Raw genomic sequence first — 17,971 nt, forward strand, 5'->3', positions numbered from 1 at the left:
GACGTGGGGCCCGTTCCTAAGGAAGCAACTGAAAAACAACTAAAACAGACCTAAGGAAACCACGCGTCAGAACCTTTGGTCTCAGCGCTGGGGTTTTCTGGAGGACCTTGCTCCGCCTCTCAGCTGGGGTGGCCCTGCCACTGCTGTGTGCGTCTTCCTGTCTGAGGTGGCCAGCCGTCATCCAGCTCGACATTTGTATGACAGATAAAGGGGGAGCACAGTTCTGTGCTTTTTCACAAAGCCCAGTGGCTCAGAACCCTCCAAATAAAGGACCCGCTTCCGGTTTTACAAGCCACGTGTGAACTGTGGCTACCCTTTCTGAGAGATCTGTTCTGTTTGTAATGTGTGTACCATGTTAGAACAAAACTTCTTCCCAGGGCAATTACAGTATCTGGGGTAGCAGTTAAGGCCAGGGAGGGTCGTCTTCTCTGCTTCACTGTTAATAAGCATAACCTCAAGGTTTCCAGAGCCATCCTTGTTAGATATACCATGCCTTTGGGAAAGGGGTTCTGCTTTGCTCCCTGACAAATCCTATCGGCTTCCGTCTGATCAGGGTTTTGGCTAATTAGTTGTAAGTATCTGGACAGTGGCTGTGTAACCCCTTAGCTATATTCCTATAGATTGGGTTAGATTGTATGCCTCAAATTGGGTTAGATTGTAAGCCTCAACACTATACTTCTTTAAATTGAAGAATAGTTGATTTACAACGTATTAATTTCTGCTGTACAGCAAAGTGATTCAGTTATACATATATATACATTCTTTTTTATATTCAGTTCCATTATGGTTTATCATGGTAAGTCAAATATATTTCCCTGTGCTATACAGTAGGACCTTGTTGTTTATCCATTCTGTATATAATAGTTTGCATCTGCTAACCCTAAACTCTCAATCCTTCCCTCTCTCACCACCCCCTCTCCCTTGGCATCCACAAGTCTGTTCTCTATGTCTGTGAGTCTGTTTCTGTTTCATAGATAGGTTCATTTGTGTCATATTTTAGATTCCACATGTAAGTAATATCATATGGTATTTGTCATTCTCTCTATGACTTATTTCATTTAGTATGATAATCTCTAGGTCCATCCATGTTGCTGCAAATGGCATTATTTCATTCTTTTTTATGGCTGAGTAGTATTCCATTGTATATACGTACCATGTCTTCTTTATCCATTCCTCTGTTGACGGACATTTTGGTTGTTTCCATGTCTTGGCTATTGTGAATAGGCCAGCACTATAATTAGTATCGGTGAGTTTGGTTTAAGGTTTCCTGTTTGTCAGGGCTCACTAGAGGATTTGGGGTCAATTTCATTAGTGGAGAAATAAATGTGACTCTGACATCAACTTTTCCGTGTTGTATTAATCATTCTGAACCCCACGTGAGGAGTGATAGGTCAGGTGAGCATCTTGGCCTTCAAAATGACAAAACATCACTTTTTTAAAAGGACAGATTATTCAGCCGTAAGAAGGAATGAAGTACTGATACAACATGGATGGACCTTGAAAACACTATGCTAAGAGAAAGTAACCAGATACAAAAGGCCACAAATTGTATAATTCCATTTATATGAAATATCCAGAAGAGGCAAATCCATAGAGACAGAAAACTGATCAGTGGTTGCCAGTGTCTGGGATGGAAAGGGAAAGTGGGGCATGACTGCCAGTGGGTCCAGGGTTTCCCTTTGGGAAGATGAAAATATTCTGGGACTACACAGTGATGATGGTTGCATAACATTGGGAAGGTACTTAATGCCACTGAATTGTGTACTTTAAAATGGTTCAATTTTATGTTATTTAAAATAAGAACATGCCAAGCAAATGATGAATTCATGCTCACAGCTGTTTTATTTTCTCTTAATGTAGGTATTTTGCAAATGAACCATTTGCTGACTTCCACCGCGTGGAGGGGTTACAGGGAGTCTACATTGCTACTCTGATTAATGGTTCCATGAATGAAGAGAACATGAGATCAGTCATCACCTTTGACAAAGGGGGGACCTGGGAATTCCTTCAGGCCCCAGCCTTCACAGGATATGGAGAGAAAATCAATTGTGAGGTATAGATACTTTGCTCTTGTTTGGATTGTTAATACACACTTTTAACTGTAGTTCTACTCTTACAGTTCCCAAACGCTGCATCAAGATGCCTTGGGATGCCACAGTGAACTCACAGGGGCACCATGGGATATTTTAAGTTTTTGAGGGAAAAACTGTGATACTTGACATCTGTTGGTCACCATGTGAATTACTATCTTGAGTTAGTTCACTGTTTCAACATTAGCTCATGCTATATGTCTTTTGATGACATATCTTTGTGAAGCTGGATTTTTGGCATTTGATGTGATAAAAAGCAAGTAAGAAAATCAGGCTGGCACAGGAAATGATGGTAGTGATATCTGATTAGATTCCAAAGTTTGAGAAGATGTGCAGTGCCCAAAAGGTGTCTATATACTATTATTAAGTAATTTTGGTTATTTAAGAATGAAATAAAATTTTATGTTTTCTTTCAATTTATACACACACACACAATATTATTTCAAACTGCTGCTAAGTTATTAGGACGTATACTTATTAAGTTGTTTGGACTTAACTATGTAAAAAAACAAACATCGGTATTTCTTCTGACCTGAGGCTGTTATAAAAAAAATTACTGAGATACCAGTTGTGCTGGGAACCAAGAAAGTCTGGGGACCTGTGCTGTACAGCAAAGTGATTTGCTGGGGAACATCTTTTAAAATTCCTCCCTGAATATAATTTAGGATTCTACAGTTTTCCCTACCTGTCGCTTCATCTGAAAAGCTCATGATACTAAAATGTGTTATTTGGTCCCATTCAGTGTTACCATTCGCTTAGGTGGCTCCTTCCTTTTCCCTGGGGAGAAGTCTGTGATCGTGGTCCTTGGCTTCAGGTGACACCCCACACCTCCATTTTCATTTCTTTAGGGGATCTAGGGTGTGTAAAGTAGGCAGGCGGAAGGAACTTGGAAAAAAAGAGTAGTACTCATTTTTGGAGAAACCAAAACATTTTAGTTAGACAATTACCTGGTCTTTTGGATTTTTGAATTTCATTTGTCCATGGTTAAGTATATTGACTCTCTTGTATGCTGTATCCGTGGTCCTTGGGAAGATTATTTTGGAGACTCTTGTTCTAGAATGTACTTCTTGATTTTTTTTTCTTTTCCTTTTTTTTTTTTTTTTTTTTTGTACTTCTTGATTTTTCTTCCCTATTTGGCAACAGGTCGGAACTTACCACATCGAGTCTAGCTTTGGAGAGAGGCAGGTTATAAGTAGGTGCAGATAAACACCTAGGTGTTGTTTCACTGCACGATATAGGTTTTGGAGCATGTGGTAGGGGTCCAAACCTTGGTTAAATAAAATGAATAGTATTGTTAAAATCCAGCTGCTTATTTCCCTGACTGATCAGTTTATTTATGAACTGTACAACGATTAGTAATCAGCTTTTAGTTTCTGCTTCTGATTTGAGGTGGTGACAGAAAAGGTGAGTTGGCAGGTATTTGAGACTCAGCCTAATTTGCTCCAGTTTTTATTTGCTGAACGTTGATGCTAGCAAGACAGATGTTTGTTAGAGAGATCCTTTTGTTATAAAAATAAGTATATCTAGCAAATCATGTCAGTTTTTACCTGTAACTTAAGCACACATAGAGATACCCCATCTAGAACACCACACAAGGCTACGTAACATTTGACAGTCACTTTCTGGCCGGGAGAATCAGGTATGACCCTATAGCAAAAGGCCTTGTTTGCAGAGCTATTAAAATCTGAGCATAAGTGATGGAAGCCAGTTTGAATAACCTGAAGTCTTGCAGAGGACACGTGAAGACTTGTCGTACAAATGCAGACTGCTTAAAAAAGTTCAATGTGACTCTTTTGGGGTTTATATCTCATATGTGTTGTACATCTGGGAGCTTATCAGTGAGATTTTCTGACTTCTGATTCTTAGGTTTTTTTCTGACAGAGTTGCTTAAATCACATTTGAAATACATCTTCATTGACTTAGAAAATAAGCGCCATGAAATCATTTCATTCTCTTTCATTCTTTCGAATGACATGAGAGAAATTCTAGGTAACATGAGAGAGTGAAAGCTTTCCTATCTACTTGAGTTGGCACTGATTTCTTTTTTAATTTTTATTGAAATATAGTTGATTCACAATGTTGTGTTAGTTTTTGGTGTACAGCTAAGTGATTCAGTTATATATATATATATATGTGTGTGTGTATATATATATATATATATATATATATATATATACACACACACACACATCCCCACACATATTATATGTATATATACGCACACACTTTTTTTCTTTTTTTTTCGGTACGCGGGCCTCTCACTGCTGTGGCCTCTCCCATTGCAGAGCACAGGCTCCAGACGCACAGGCTCAGAGGCCATGGCTCACGGGCCCAGCCGCTCCACAGCATGTGGGATCTTCCTGGACCGGGGCACGAACCCGTGTCCCCTGCATCAGCAGGCAGACTCTCAACCACTGCGCCACCAGGGAAGCCCACACACACACTTTTTTAGATTCGTTTCCATTGTAGGTTATCACAAGGTATTGAGTATAGTTCCCTGTGCTGTACAGAAGGTCCTTGTAGGTTATCTGTTTTATATATGGCACTGATTTCTAATTGCTATTCTCTGAGAGTCTCAGAAGGAGTTTTTTCTTAGGATTTTTCTCTTTTCTTCCATGAGAGGCATTTATGTGGTTCAGATGATCATGTCCACCTGGGGTAGTGTGGGGACAGCCAGGCTGTGGCTCTGGTCTCCTTTGGGCCAGATCTCCTTCCTCTGTGCCGACTGCAGCGTGGGCCCAAGAGGCCTTGGCGTTTCGAGGGAGACCTCCGTGTTGCATCGCGTGCTGACGGCTCCTGAACTTGTGTTCTGTAGCTCTCCCAGGGCTGCTCCCTCCACCTGGCCCAGCGGCTCAGCCAGCTGCTCAGCCTCCAGCTCCGAAGGATGCCCATCCTGTCCAAGGAGTCGGCGCCCGGTCTTGTCATCGCCACGGGTAAGTTGGCTTTGCCTGTTCTCACTGACGGGTTAAGCTATTGGGTTACGTGCAGCCAAGTACACAGTGACCGCTGCCACCTAGGGCAATACTGGCTGTTCGTGGTTCTGAGACATCTTGGTTGCGAGATGACTCAGAATTTCTGGTTGAGCAAGGTGATTATCTGGCGTATTCTTGACATTAAAAATAATTACTCTTCTTGCATTTTAGGTTCAGTGGGAAAGAACTTGGCAAGCAAGACAAACGTGTACATCTCCAGCAGTGCTGGAGCCCGGTGGCGAGAGGTCAGCCGCCTCCCTCCGCAACCCCTGCCCTTGTTTGTGGGAGAATGTGGACTGTGCCTTGACATTTCAGGGACACACACGGCTGGTGGTGGAGGCCAATGACGCCAAGTATGATTATAAAATAAGGAGAGGTACCCGGAGCCACACTGACAGGGTCAGCTGATTTGTATTCACACCCCGTGATGTGGGCTTGTGATTTTGCCAAAAATGTTACTTTGAATCCAAAACAAACTTTTTAAAAAACAACTGTGAATTTGTGTAAATATCCCAAGATTGTGAGTTCCGTAAGGATAAGGCAGTGTCTGTTCTGTCACTTCTTTACTCCTGGGACCTAGCAGCGTCTGGCATGGACACATGGTGCTCAGTAACTGTTTGCTGAATCCATCGGCAGATTGTCACGTATTTGTAGTGGTATCAGGTCTGACCCTGGTTTCTTACTTATTTTTGCATATTAGCGAAGTTAAAGCCAAGCCCCTGCCCCGCCCCCTTCCCGGGCTGGCTGTACTGCGCAGGCGCTCCATCTCACTCCGCGCTACGGCAGACTCTGTGCTGTGGAAGGAGGCTGGTTTTGCCTGAAGGTTGTGTGACGAATTTGGATCCTTAGGAACTGATTGTACCAATTCTGAAGGTGGGGCTAGTTCTCTAGTCCCCAAATGCTAACTCAGCCTTGGACATTAGAGAATTCCCAAACTTGTTTAAAAAAAAAAGTGTTTTTCACCAGTCTCCCATCAGGGAGACGGGCATCTGGTCTCATTCTGTAGGGGCCGCTTTCAGTGGTGCTCTGCTGTGTGTGCAGGGAGCTGCTGGGGTAGAACTCACCAGATCTCTCGCAGGCCGGACGTGATGTCAGAAGGGCTGTGGGATTCTCGGGAGAACCAGCAGACAGCTCCCATCCTCATGGTGCCCTTCCTGGGAATGCAATACATACACTTTCAGAGTGAAATACATAGTATGTAAAGCAGTAGTAATACCCAGCATTTGTTTGGGTCTTGGCCTGTCACATACCTTATCTCGTTCGAGGTAGGGCTTGCTGTCCCTCCATACATTGTGTGTGTGTGCGTGCATATGCATGCATGTGTTTGTGTGTGTGTGTGTGTAAGGACTACACAGCTGTACAGTATGGTAGGAAACATAATTACGTATTCGGATGAGGGAGATTGTTAAGGCCAGAGTAGTCAAAAAGTGTGAACACGTTGGAATTTTCAGGGCATCCTTGTCTAGCTTCCATGGGAAAGATTAAGCAGCGGCTTTCCTCTTCCCTGGAGCTGGACATTCCTTTTGAAATTGGGTGTTCTCTCCTCTGCAGATAGGCTGGTGGTTTGTTCGTACCTTCTGATGTTGGTGTAATCTGGGATTTGAACATCTGCAAGTGATTTCCTTCTGGGGAGAAAGCAGTGTCTTGCTCCTCCTCCAGTGAAGTGGTGTCGTCTGGCTAATGCTGGGGCAGCTGTCAGCGCCTCCCGCCAGGCATGCTCCGCGCCTGCCAAGAGGCAGCCGTCGCACAAGGGACCTTAGTTTTGGAGCTAGCAGGGACTAAGTAGGGGATGAAAAGGTGGAGACTGTCTGTGTGAGCGGGCATCTGAGTCCCCACGGGCAGCCTTCTCTTTAGAGGGACATTCTTGAGTGTGTGAGGGGGATAGGTGGTGGCCAGGAAAGAGGAAATGGGATGCAGTTGACAGATGCTGTCTAGAAAACTGATGACTAGAATTCTTGTTCCCCTTCTCCTACTAATAAGTTGTGCAGATTCTCAGATCCACAGAGTTCCTTTTCTGCACTTAAAAAAAAAACAAACTTTGTTCATGTACAGTAAGCTGCACGTAAAGTATATAATTTGATCAGGATCGATCACCATCACTACACCTTCACCCACACCACAATTAAGACAGTTGCATCACCCACCGAAGTTTCTTTGAGTCCCTTTGTAATTCATTCTGGTCTCTACCCTCATCCCTCCAGACTATTAGCATTTTCTAGACTTCTGTGTAAATGGACTCATACAGATGCAGTCTTTTGGCTTTGAGGTTCACTCATGTTGTTTCATTTATCAGTGATTCTTTCCTTTTTCATTGTTGATCGGTATCCCATTGTGGGGATATTCCACAGTTTCTTTATCCATTCGTTGATTGATGGACGTTCTGGTTTTTGCTGATTACAAATATAGTTGTTACAAACATTTAATTGCATGGTTTTTAGGTGGACATATATTTTTATTTCTCTTGGGTAGATACCGTAGGAAGGAATGAGTGGGCAACCTGGTAGATATGTCTAGCTTTTAAAGGAATTACCAGATTATTTTAAAGTATCAAATTGTTTTCCAAAGTGGATGTACTGTTTCATGTTTCCACCAGCAGTGTGTGAGTTCTGATTGCTTCCGGTGCATGCCAACACTTGATATGGTCAATCTTTTAAATTTTAGACATTTTAATAACTGCATATGATATTTCATTGTGGTTTTAATTGGCATTTCTTTGATGACTAATGATGTTGAGCTTCTGTTTTTTTTTCCTTTTTTTTTGATGTTGAGTTTCTTTTCATGTGTTCATTGGTCATTTAAAACTCTTTTGTGAAGTGTCCGTTCAGATCTTTTATATATTTTAAAGAGCTGTGTTTGTCTTCTTATTGAGCTGTAAGAGGTCTTTTTTTTAATATATTCTGAATTTAAGTCTTTTATGTGTGTTATAAGTGTTTTCTCCTAGTCTGTGGCTTGCTTTTTTGTTTCCTTAAAGGTGTCTTTTGAAGAGCAAATGTTTTTAATTTTGGTAAAGTCTAATTTATCAGTTCTTTTCTTCTATGTTTTATGTGCTTTGTTGTTCTGAGAAATGTTTGTCCTTCCCAAGTTAGCAGAGATTGTCCTCTATGTATTCTTTTACAGGTTTTATAGTTTTAGGCTTTAGGTTTAGGTTTATGATCTATTTTGAGTTAATTTGTATATCTGGTGTGAGGGAAGGGTTGATACTCATTTTTTCCTTACAAACATGCTATTGGTCAAGCACCACTTGTTGAAAAGACTTCTCTTTTCCGCATCAAATTGCCTTGGTACCTGTTTGAAAATCAATTGGCCGTATGTGTGGGTCTCTTTCAAGACTTTCTGTTCTGCTCCATTGATCTATATGCCTGTCTCTTCACCAAAACCAAATTGTCTTGATTACTGAAGACTTAGAGTAAGGGTTGAGATCAAGTACAGTAAGTCTTCCAATTTTGTTCTTTATAAAATTACATTGACTTTTTCTCGTTCCTTTGTCTAACCACATAACATTTAAAAAAAATTTTTTTAAATTAAGTTTTATTGGAGTATAGTTGCTTTACAATGTTGTGTTAGTTTCTACTGTATAGCAAAGTGAATCAGCTGTATGTATACATATATCCCCTCTGTTTTGGATTGCCTTCCCAGTTAGGTCACCACAGAGCATTGAGTAGAGTTCCCTGAGCTATACAGTAGGTTCTCATTAGTTATGTATTTTATACATAGTATCAACAGTGTATGTATGTCAATCCCAATCCCCCAATTCATCCCACCCTCCTTCCCTCTTGGCATCCATACGTTTGTTCTCTACGTCTGTGTCTCTATTTCTGCTTTGCAAGTAAGATCATTTATACCATTTTTCTAGATTCCACATATATGCATTAATATATGATATTTGTTTTTCTCTTTCTGACCTACTTCACTCTATGACAGTCTCTAGGTCCATCCACGTCTCTACAGATGACCCAATTTCATTCCTTATTATGGCTGAGTAATAATTCCATTGTATATATGTACCACATTTTCTTTATCCATTCCTCTGTCGATGGACATTTAGGTTGCTTCCATGTCCTGGCTGTTGTAAACAGTGCTACAATGAACATTGGGGTGCATGTGTCTTTTAAAAAATTTTTTTATTGGAGTATAGTTGCTTTGCAATATTGTGTTAGTTTCCACTGTACAGCAAACTGAATCAGCTATACATATACATATATCCCCTCTTTTTTGGATTTCCTTCCCATTTTGGTCACCACAGAGCACTGAGTAGAGTTCCCTGTGCTATACAGTAGGTTCTTATTAGTTGTCTATTTTATACATAGTATCAATAGTGTATATATGTCAATCCCAGTCTCCTAATTCACCCACCCCCCCTTCCCCCTTGGTATGCATGTTTGTTCTCTATGTCTATTTCTTTATTTCTGCTTTGTAAGTAAGATCATCTGTACTGATTTTTTCACATTCCACATATATGCATTAATATATGATATTTGTTTTTCTTTTTCTGACTTAACTTCACTCTGTATGACAGTCTTTGGGTCCATCCACGTCTCTACAAATGACCCAGTTTCGTTCCTTTTAATGGCTGAGTAATATTCTATCATATATGTGTACCACATCCTCTTTATCCATTCCTCTGTTGATGGATATTTAGGTTGCTTCCATGTCCCGGCTATTGTAAATAGTGCTGCAGTGAACATTGGGGTGCATGTGTCTTTTTGAATTATGGTTTTCTCTGGGTATATGTCCAGTAGTGGGATTGCTGTGTCATATGGTAGTTCTATTTTTAGTTTTTTAAGGAACCTCCCTACTGTTCTCCATAGTGGCTGTACCAATTTACATTCCCACCAACAATGCATGAGGGTTCCCTTTTCTCCACACCCTCTCCAGCATTTATGGTCTGTAGATTTTTTTTATGATGGCCATTCTGACCACTGTGAGGTGATACCTCACTATCGTTTTGATTTGCATTTCTTTAATAATTAGTGATGTTGAGCATCTTTTCAAGTGCCTCTTGGCCATCTATCTGTCTTCTTTGGAGAAATGTCTATTTAGGTCTTCCACCCATTTTTTGATTGGGTTGTTTGTTTGTTTTTTTATATTGAGCTGCATGAGCTGTTTGTATTATTTTGGAGATTAATCCCTTGTCAGTTACTTCGTTTGCAAATATTTCCTCCCGTTCTGAGGGTTGTCTTTTCATCTTGTTTATGGTTTCCTTTGCTGTGCAAAAGCTTATAAGTTTAATTAGGTCCCATTTGTTTATTTTTGTTTTTATTCTCATTACTCTAGGAGGTGGGTCAAAAAAGATCTTGCTGCGATTTATGTCAGAGTGTTCTGCCTGTGTTTTCCTCTAAGAGTTTTATAGTGTCTGGCCTTACATTCAGCTCTTTAATCCATTTTGAGTTTATTTTTGTGTATGGTGATAGGGAGTGTTCTAATTTCATTCTTTCACATGTAGCTGTCCAGTTTTCCCAGCACCACTTACTGAAGAGACTGTCTTTTCTCCATTGTATATTCTTGCCTCCTTTGTTATAGATTAGGTGACCATAGGTGCTGGCTGCGTGGGTTTATCTCTGAGCTTTCTATCCTGTTCCATTGGTCTAAATGTTTGTTTTTGTGCCAGTACCATATTGTCTTGATTACTGTAGCTTTGTAGTATAATCTGAAGTCAGGGAGCCTGATTCCTCGAGCTCCATTTTTCTTTCTCAAGATTGCTTTGGCTATTCGAGGTCTTTTGTGTTTCCATACAAATTGTGAAATTTTCTGTTCTAGTTCTGTGAAGAAAGCCATTGGTAATTTGATAGGGATTGCATTGAATCTGTAGATTACTTTGGGTAGTATAGTCATTTTCACAGTATTGATTCTTCCAATCCAAGAACATGTTATATCTCTCCATCTTTTTGTGTTGTCTTTGATTTCTTTCATCAGTATCTTATAGTTTTCTTCGTACAGGTCCTTTACCTCCTTAGGTAGGTTAATTCCTAGGTATTTTTTTCTTTTTGTTGCCACATAACACTTTAGAATCAGCTTGTCAATTTCTATAAATCCTGTTGGGATTTTTACTGGGATCACATTGAATTTATAGATCATTTTGGGGAAAATTGACATCATAACACTACTGGGTCTTCTAATCCATGAATGTGGTGTGTTACGCCATTAAAAAAAAATTCTCTTAGCAATATTTTATAGTTTTCAATGTGGAGGTCTTGTATACTTTCTTTTTGTTAGCTTTATTCCTAGATATTTTTTATTTTTTGGTATTACTGTAAATGGGACTTTCTTTAAAGTTCATTTTTCAGTTTTTGCTATAGTATATAAGAAGACAGTTGATTTTTATATATTAACCTTATATTCTGCAACCTTGCTAAAATAATTCATTAGTGTTAGTAGTTGTTCTGTAGATTCAGTATAAGCAGTTGTATCATCTGCAAATAGGGACAGTTTTATTTCTTCCTTTCTGATCTTTACTTGTTTTATTTCTCCTTTTCTCTCTTCCTTCTCTTCCCTTCCCTAATATGTAATAATATGGTAATATGTAATATGGTGTATTATGTTAAAGGAAAAACTATTTTCCCTTACTCTCAGAATACTTCTGATACCCAATGTATGGAAGTTTTCCCATCACAGCAAGCAGTACTCCAACTCTTCAGACACCCACTGGATGTCCTACAATTCAGTCAGGACACATGCTAGCTGGAGTTGGCACAGACCCAGAGTCTAAGGGCTCAGTCTCACAAGACTGCCCCACCTGACCCCACTTCAGACGCCAGTTGCAAGTCTCAGGTTGTCACCTGTACTTCTGACTGACCAGCTATAAACTGGGGGTTCCCACGACTCACTCTTTGGGTTCAGTAATTTGCTAGAATGGCTGACAGAACTCAGGGAAGTATTTATTTACATTTACCCGTTTATTATAAAGGATATTTCAAAGGATACAGATGAACAGCCAGATGAAGAGGTACATAGGTCAGGGTCCAGAAGGGTCCCAACCATGGAGCTTCTGTCCCCACAGAGTTGGGGTGTGCTGTTCTTCCAGCATGTGGATGTGTTCACCAACTTGGAAGCTCTCTGAATCCTGCAGTTTAGGGATTTTTTTTTTTTTACTAATCATTTGACTTTATGGATTTATTTTTTAAATTGAAGTATAGTTGATTTACAATGTGTTAGTTTCTGGTGTACAGCAAAGTGATTCAGTTCTATATATATATATTTTTTTCATATTCTTTTCCATTATGATTCATTGCAGGATATTGAATATAGTTCCCTGTGCTATACAGTAGGTCCTTGTTATTTATCTGTTTTAATGGAGGCTTCATCACATAGGCGTGATTAACTATTAACTCACTCTCCAGCCCCTCTGTCCTCCTGGGAGGATGGAGGTGGGGCTGAAAATTTCAAGCTTCTAATCATGCTTAGTCTTTCTGTTGACCAGCCCCCGTACTGTCCAGGAGCCCACCGTGAGTCTCCTCATTAGGACAAGAGACTCTCCTATCACCCAGGAAATTACAAGGGCTGTAGGAGCTCTGTGTAAGACACACTCCTGTCACCCCCATCAGTCAGAAAATTACAAGGGTTTTAGGAGCTCTGTGTCAGGAACTGGGGTCCAAGACCAAATATTAAAACAAAAGGTGCTCCTATTTCTCTTCATCACTTAGGAAATTACAAAGATTGTAGGACCTCTCCCCAGGAGCCCAGAACAAAGACTAAAGTTTATATATCTTCTTATATCACAGTATCACAAATGTAATATGTAATATGGTGTAGTACCTTTATTGGTTCTTGAATATTAAACTATCCTGGAATTACTGGAATAATTCTTGAACCCTGCTTAATTACAATATATTATCCTTTTAATGTAAGGCTAGTATTTTTTAAAATTAATTAATTAATTTATTTTTGGCTGTGTCGGGTCTTTGTTGCCACACGCAGGTTTTCTCTTTGCGGCAAGCGGGGGCTACTGTTCGTTGTGGTGCGCGGGCTTCTCATTGTGGTGGCTTTTCTTGTTGCGGAACACAGGCTCTAGGTGCGCGAGCTTCAGTAGTTGTGGCTCACAAGCTCAGTAGTTGTGGCTCGTGGGCTCTAGAGCGCAGGCTCAATAGTTGTGGCGCACGGGCTCAGTTGCTCTGTGGCATGTGGGATCTTCCCGGACCAGGGCTCGAACCCGTGTCCCCTGCATGGGCAGGCAGATTCTTAACCACTGTGCCACCAGGGAAGCCCCTGTAAGGTTAGTTTTGATTTGCTAGTAGTTTTTAAAAGGTTTTTGTGTTACTTATGAGAGATATTGCTTGGTAATTTTTTTTTTGGTAATGTCTTTGTCAGGTTTTGGTGTTAGGATAAAACAAACTGAGCAGCAATTCTTCCTCTTTTATGTTCTGATAAAGTTTGTGTAAGAGTGGTGGGGTTTTTTTCTTGAATCATATACTAGTGAAGCTATCTGGACCTGAAGTTTTCTTCTTGGGAATGTTTTTGTTTAGAAATTGTTTCTCAGGCAGATAGAGAACTATTCAGATTTTCTGCTACTTATGTCCATTTTGGTGAGTTGTGTATTTTCAGACATTTGTCCTTTCATCTAAATTTATTGAATTTGTTGGCTTAAAATTAGTCAAGGTATTTTCTAATGTTTTAAAATGTCTGTAGGATTTGTGGTAATAACCTGTTTTCATTCCTGTTATTGGTGATTTGTATTTTTTTCCTCTATTTTTCTTGATTAGTTTAGTTAGTGGTTTGTCAATATTATTGCTCTTTTCAAAGAACCTGCTTTTGGCTTAAATTTTCTCTGTTGTCTGTTTTCTATTTTGTTGATTTCTCCTCTGTAGTATTACCTTTCCCTTATCCTTGTATACTTTGGATTTACTTTGCTTTTCTATTTGTAGCTTGTTAAGGTATATCTTTAGGTTGTTGATTTTTAGGTCTTTTCTTACGTAGGCATTTGCAGCCCTAATTTTCCCTGTAAATACTACTTTAGCTGTATGCCACAAATTTAGATGTGCTGTTTTTGTTGTCATTCAGTTCAGAATATATATATATATATTTTTTTTGCGGTACGCGGGCCTCTCACTGTTGTGGCCTCTCCCATTCTGGAGCACAGGCTCCGGATGCGCAGGCTCAGCAGCCAGGGCTCACGGGCCCAGCCGCTCCGCGGCATGTGGGATCTTCCCGGACCAGGGCACGGACCCGTGTCCCCTGCATCGGCAGGCGGACTCTCAACCACTGCGCCACCAGGGAAGCCCTCAGAATATTTTTTAATGTCTCCCTTTAAAGTTGAGATGTAATTCACATGCAATAAAATGTACCCCTTTAAAGTGTATGGTTCAGTAGTTTTAGGTATACTCACAAGTGATGTGATGTGCAGCCATCGCCACTATCTAATTCCAGAACATTTTTATCACTTCATAATGTCCCTTTTGCTTTTTGTCTTTGTCTGATAAGTTATTTAGGAAAGGGTTGTTTAGTTTTCAGATATTTGATGTTTTCATAGATATCTTAATTTCCTTGTAGTCAGATAATACACTTCATATGATTTCAAGTCCTTTAAACTTAATGGGACTTGTTTTGTGATCCAACATGTGGTTTGTCTTGGTGAATATGTCATGTGCGTTAGCAAGGAATGTATATTCTGCAGTTGTTGGATGCAGTATTCAACAGATGTTATTTATATGAAGGCGGTTGATACTTGTTCAGACCTTCTACATACTTTGGGGCTAGTTCTATAAATTGCTATATATTGCAGTTTGGGCGGGGGCTAGTTCCATAAATTGCTATATATTGCGGTTCTGTAAATTGTTGGTGGTAAAATCTCCAGCTATGATTGTGGAATTGTCTTTTTTTCCTTTAAATCCTATCAATATTGCTTCATGTATTTTTACGCTCTGTTATTATGTACATACACATTTATAATTATTTCTGATTTATTGTCCCTTTTATCATGGAGTATTCCTCTTTATCTATGGTAATACCTTTTGTCTTGAAGTCTTTCTTAACTGATACTGAAAGTCACTTTAACCATCTTATGTTTACTATTTGGATAATATATCTTTTACTATCCGTTTACTTTCTACCCATCTGTGTCTTTACATTGAAGTGTTTCTTATAGGCAGCATATAGTGAGGGTCTTTTTAATTTATTCTGATAAGCTCTGCTTTTTAACTAAATGCTTAGGCCATTAACATTTAATATAATTATTGATACGGTTGGATTTAGGTTTAATATTTTATGTATTTGTTTATTTAAATTTCATTTTTTTAAATTATTCTGTTCCTCCTTTATGGCCTCCTTTTGTATTATTTAGGTATTTTTAGTATTCTGTTTTTACTTAAATATTATCTTTTTGATTATATTTCTTTGTAGTATTATTATTTTTTTAGTGGTTGCTCTAAGGATTACAGCGTATATATTTAATCTTTCATAGTCTTTTTTGAATTAATACTGCATTTAACATAATATTACACTTAACATCAAATTTAGAAACCTTGCAACCAAATAAATCCCTTTTCTCTTCTCCCAACTTTTTTGTTTTCATTTTTTATCACATTGACACATATTGAAAAACTCAGCAATGTCTTTGTTTTTGCTTTAATCATCGTATGGATTTTAAAGAACTTAAGAGGAAAAGCAGTCTTTTATATTCACCCAGATATCTACCATTTCCCTTGCTCTTCCTTCCTTCCTGAAGATCCCTGTTTCCCTCTGTAAATTTCACAGCAGCCTGACGACATGCCTTTAGCATTTGTTGTGGAGCAGATCTACTAGCTGTGTGTTCTCTTGGTTTTCCTTTTCTTGATTTTCCTTCATTTGAGAATCTCGGTAATTCACTTTCATTCCTGGGGGATGTGTTTGTTTGATGTTGTGTGCTGGATTGATAGTAATTTTCTTTCCGTAGAGGCATACCTCATTTTACTGTGCTTTGTAGATATTGTAGTTTTTACAAATGAAAGGTTTGCGGCGCCCCTCCATCGAGCACGTCCATCGGTGCCATTTTCCCAGCAGCGTTTGCTTGCTTTGTGTCTGTGTCACATTTTAGTGATTCTTGCAATATTTCAAACTTTTTCATTATTGTTATTATATTTGTTATGGTGATATATGTTCAGTGATCTTTGATGTTACTACTGTGACTTGCTGCAGGCTCAGATGATGCTTAGCTTTTTTTTTAATAGCAGTAAAGCACTTTTAATTAAGGTGTGTACATTGTTTTATGTAGGCATAATGCTGTTGCACACTTAATAGACTACAGGATGGTGCAAACATAACTTTCATAAGCACTGAGAAATCAAAAACTTCATATGATTCACTTCATTTTGGTATTTGCTTTATTGTGGTGGTCTGAACCACAGTATCTCCAAGGTGTGTCTATACTTTAAAGATGTGCTCTCTGCCGATGGGAAATCTATAATCATTTGTTACCATTTTCTTGTATGTATTGTGTCATTTTCCTTAAGATGCTTCGATATTTTTTCCTTATCTTTGGTTTTCGGTAGTTTTGTTTTGATGTCTCTAGGTGTGGTTTTCTTTGTGATGATCGTGTGATTCATCGATCTCTTGAATCTATAAATTTATCTTTTTCACCAAATTTGGGAAATTTTCAGCCATTATTTTTTCAAATATTTTTTCTGCTTCAGTCCCTTTCTCTTGTTCATCTTGGCCTCCAATTATACATAGACCTTTTGTTATTGTCCCACAGTTTCTTGGGGCTTTTTTCCTTTAAGTCTTTTATTCTGTGTGTTCTTTAGAATAGATCATTTAAAAATATATATTTATTTATTTTTGGCTGTGTCGGGTCTTAGTTGTGGCACGTGAAATCTTTTGTTGAGATGTGAGGGCTCTTCATGGTGATGCGCAAGCTTCTCTCTAGTTGTGGCGTGCAGGCTCCAGAGCGCGTGGGCTCTGTAGTTGCAGCACACAGGCTCTCTAGTTGTGGCATGTGGGATCTTAGTTCCCCAGCCAGGGATTGAACCCGTGTCCCCTTCATTGGAAGGCGGATTCTTAACTACTGGACCACCAGGGAAGTCCCAGCATAGATCATTTCTACTGTTCTGTATTTATCTTTAAATTCACTAATTCCTTTGTCATTTCTATTCTGTCACTGAGCCCATCAGTGAATTTCCTATTTCAGATATTTTATTTTCCTGTTCTAGAATTCATTCCTTTAAAAAAACTAGTTTCCACTTCTCTGGGAAGAATTCTTTTCTTTTGCTCATTTCCTTTACCTCATGGAACACAGTTATAAGAACTGTTTTAAAGTCTTTGGTAATTTCAACGTTTGGATCATCTTGGAACTAGCACCCATTTATTGTCGTTTCTCTGGAGACTTGGAGACTTTTTACCGATCTGTTTGTATGTTGAGTGATTTTGGATTGCATCCCAGACATGAAATGAAATCCTCTGGAGGATGTTGCTGCTTTCGTTTCAGCATGTAATGAACCTGTTCAGATTCGGACTGTAACTTCTGCCTTGCATTCTTTGGAGATCTTAGTTCAGATGGCTAAGTCTTTTCTGTGCTAGTTTGGGTCTGTTCCCCACACATACAGTTTAGGGGTTAGGCTGAAACATATGTGAGTCCATCCACAGAATTAGAGGGTTTACTTCCTCATGCTCTCCCCTCTGGGATTCCAGCTACATTCTCTCCGTCATGCAGGGGCTTCTTTTCCTGACTCCTTAGGCAGAAAGTTTCCATTGAAGGTTTAGCTGCCTGGCTGGGACTAACATATTCTAGGCTGGGGCATTCCCTCAGGGCACAGGTGTACCAGGAAGCCCCAATTGTTTGGGTAGTTTCTTCAGGTTTTAAATCCCCTTCATAAGCTGCCTTATTTTGTTTACTTTTCAGCATCCTCGGGTAGCTGTCTTTTTGTATTGAATATTTTGTCCAAATTTTTTAGTTGTAATTAACAAGAAGGATGGGCTGTAGTGGGCTTATACTGTCACAGTCAA

General features: G+C 39.4%; 1 protein-coding gene across 3 annotated transcripts in view; it reads left to right on the forward strand.

The window, feature by feature from the left end:
* The window catches only part of SORL1 (sortilin related receptor 1), a 258,666-nt gene that overhangs the window by 149,612 nt on the left and 91,083 nt on the right, over nt 1-17,971 (forward strand). For all 3 annotated transcript variants that reach the window (XM_067751357.1, XM_067751356.1, XM_067751358.1), the window contains 3 exons: nt 1,861-2,053; nt 4,906-5,023; nt 5,234-5,307. In XM_067751357.1, coding sequence (XP_067607458.1) covers nt 1,861-2,053; nt 4,906-5,023; nt 5,234-5,307 — 385 coding nt within the window. The remainder of the gene's footprint in view (nt 1-1,860; nt 2,054-4,905; nt 5,024-5,233; nt 5,308-17,971) is intronic.

This window comes from Pseudorca crassidens, chromosome 9 (assembly GCF_039906515.1).
Source record: "Pseudorca crassidens isolate mPseCra1 chromosome 9, mPseCra1.hap1, whole genome shotgun sequence".
NCBI lineage: Eukaryota > Metazoa > Chordata > Mammalia > Artiodactyla > Delphinidae > Pseudorca > Pseudorca crassidens.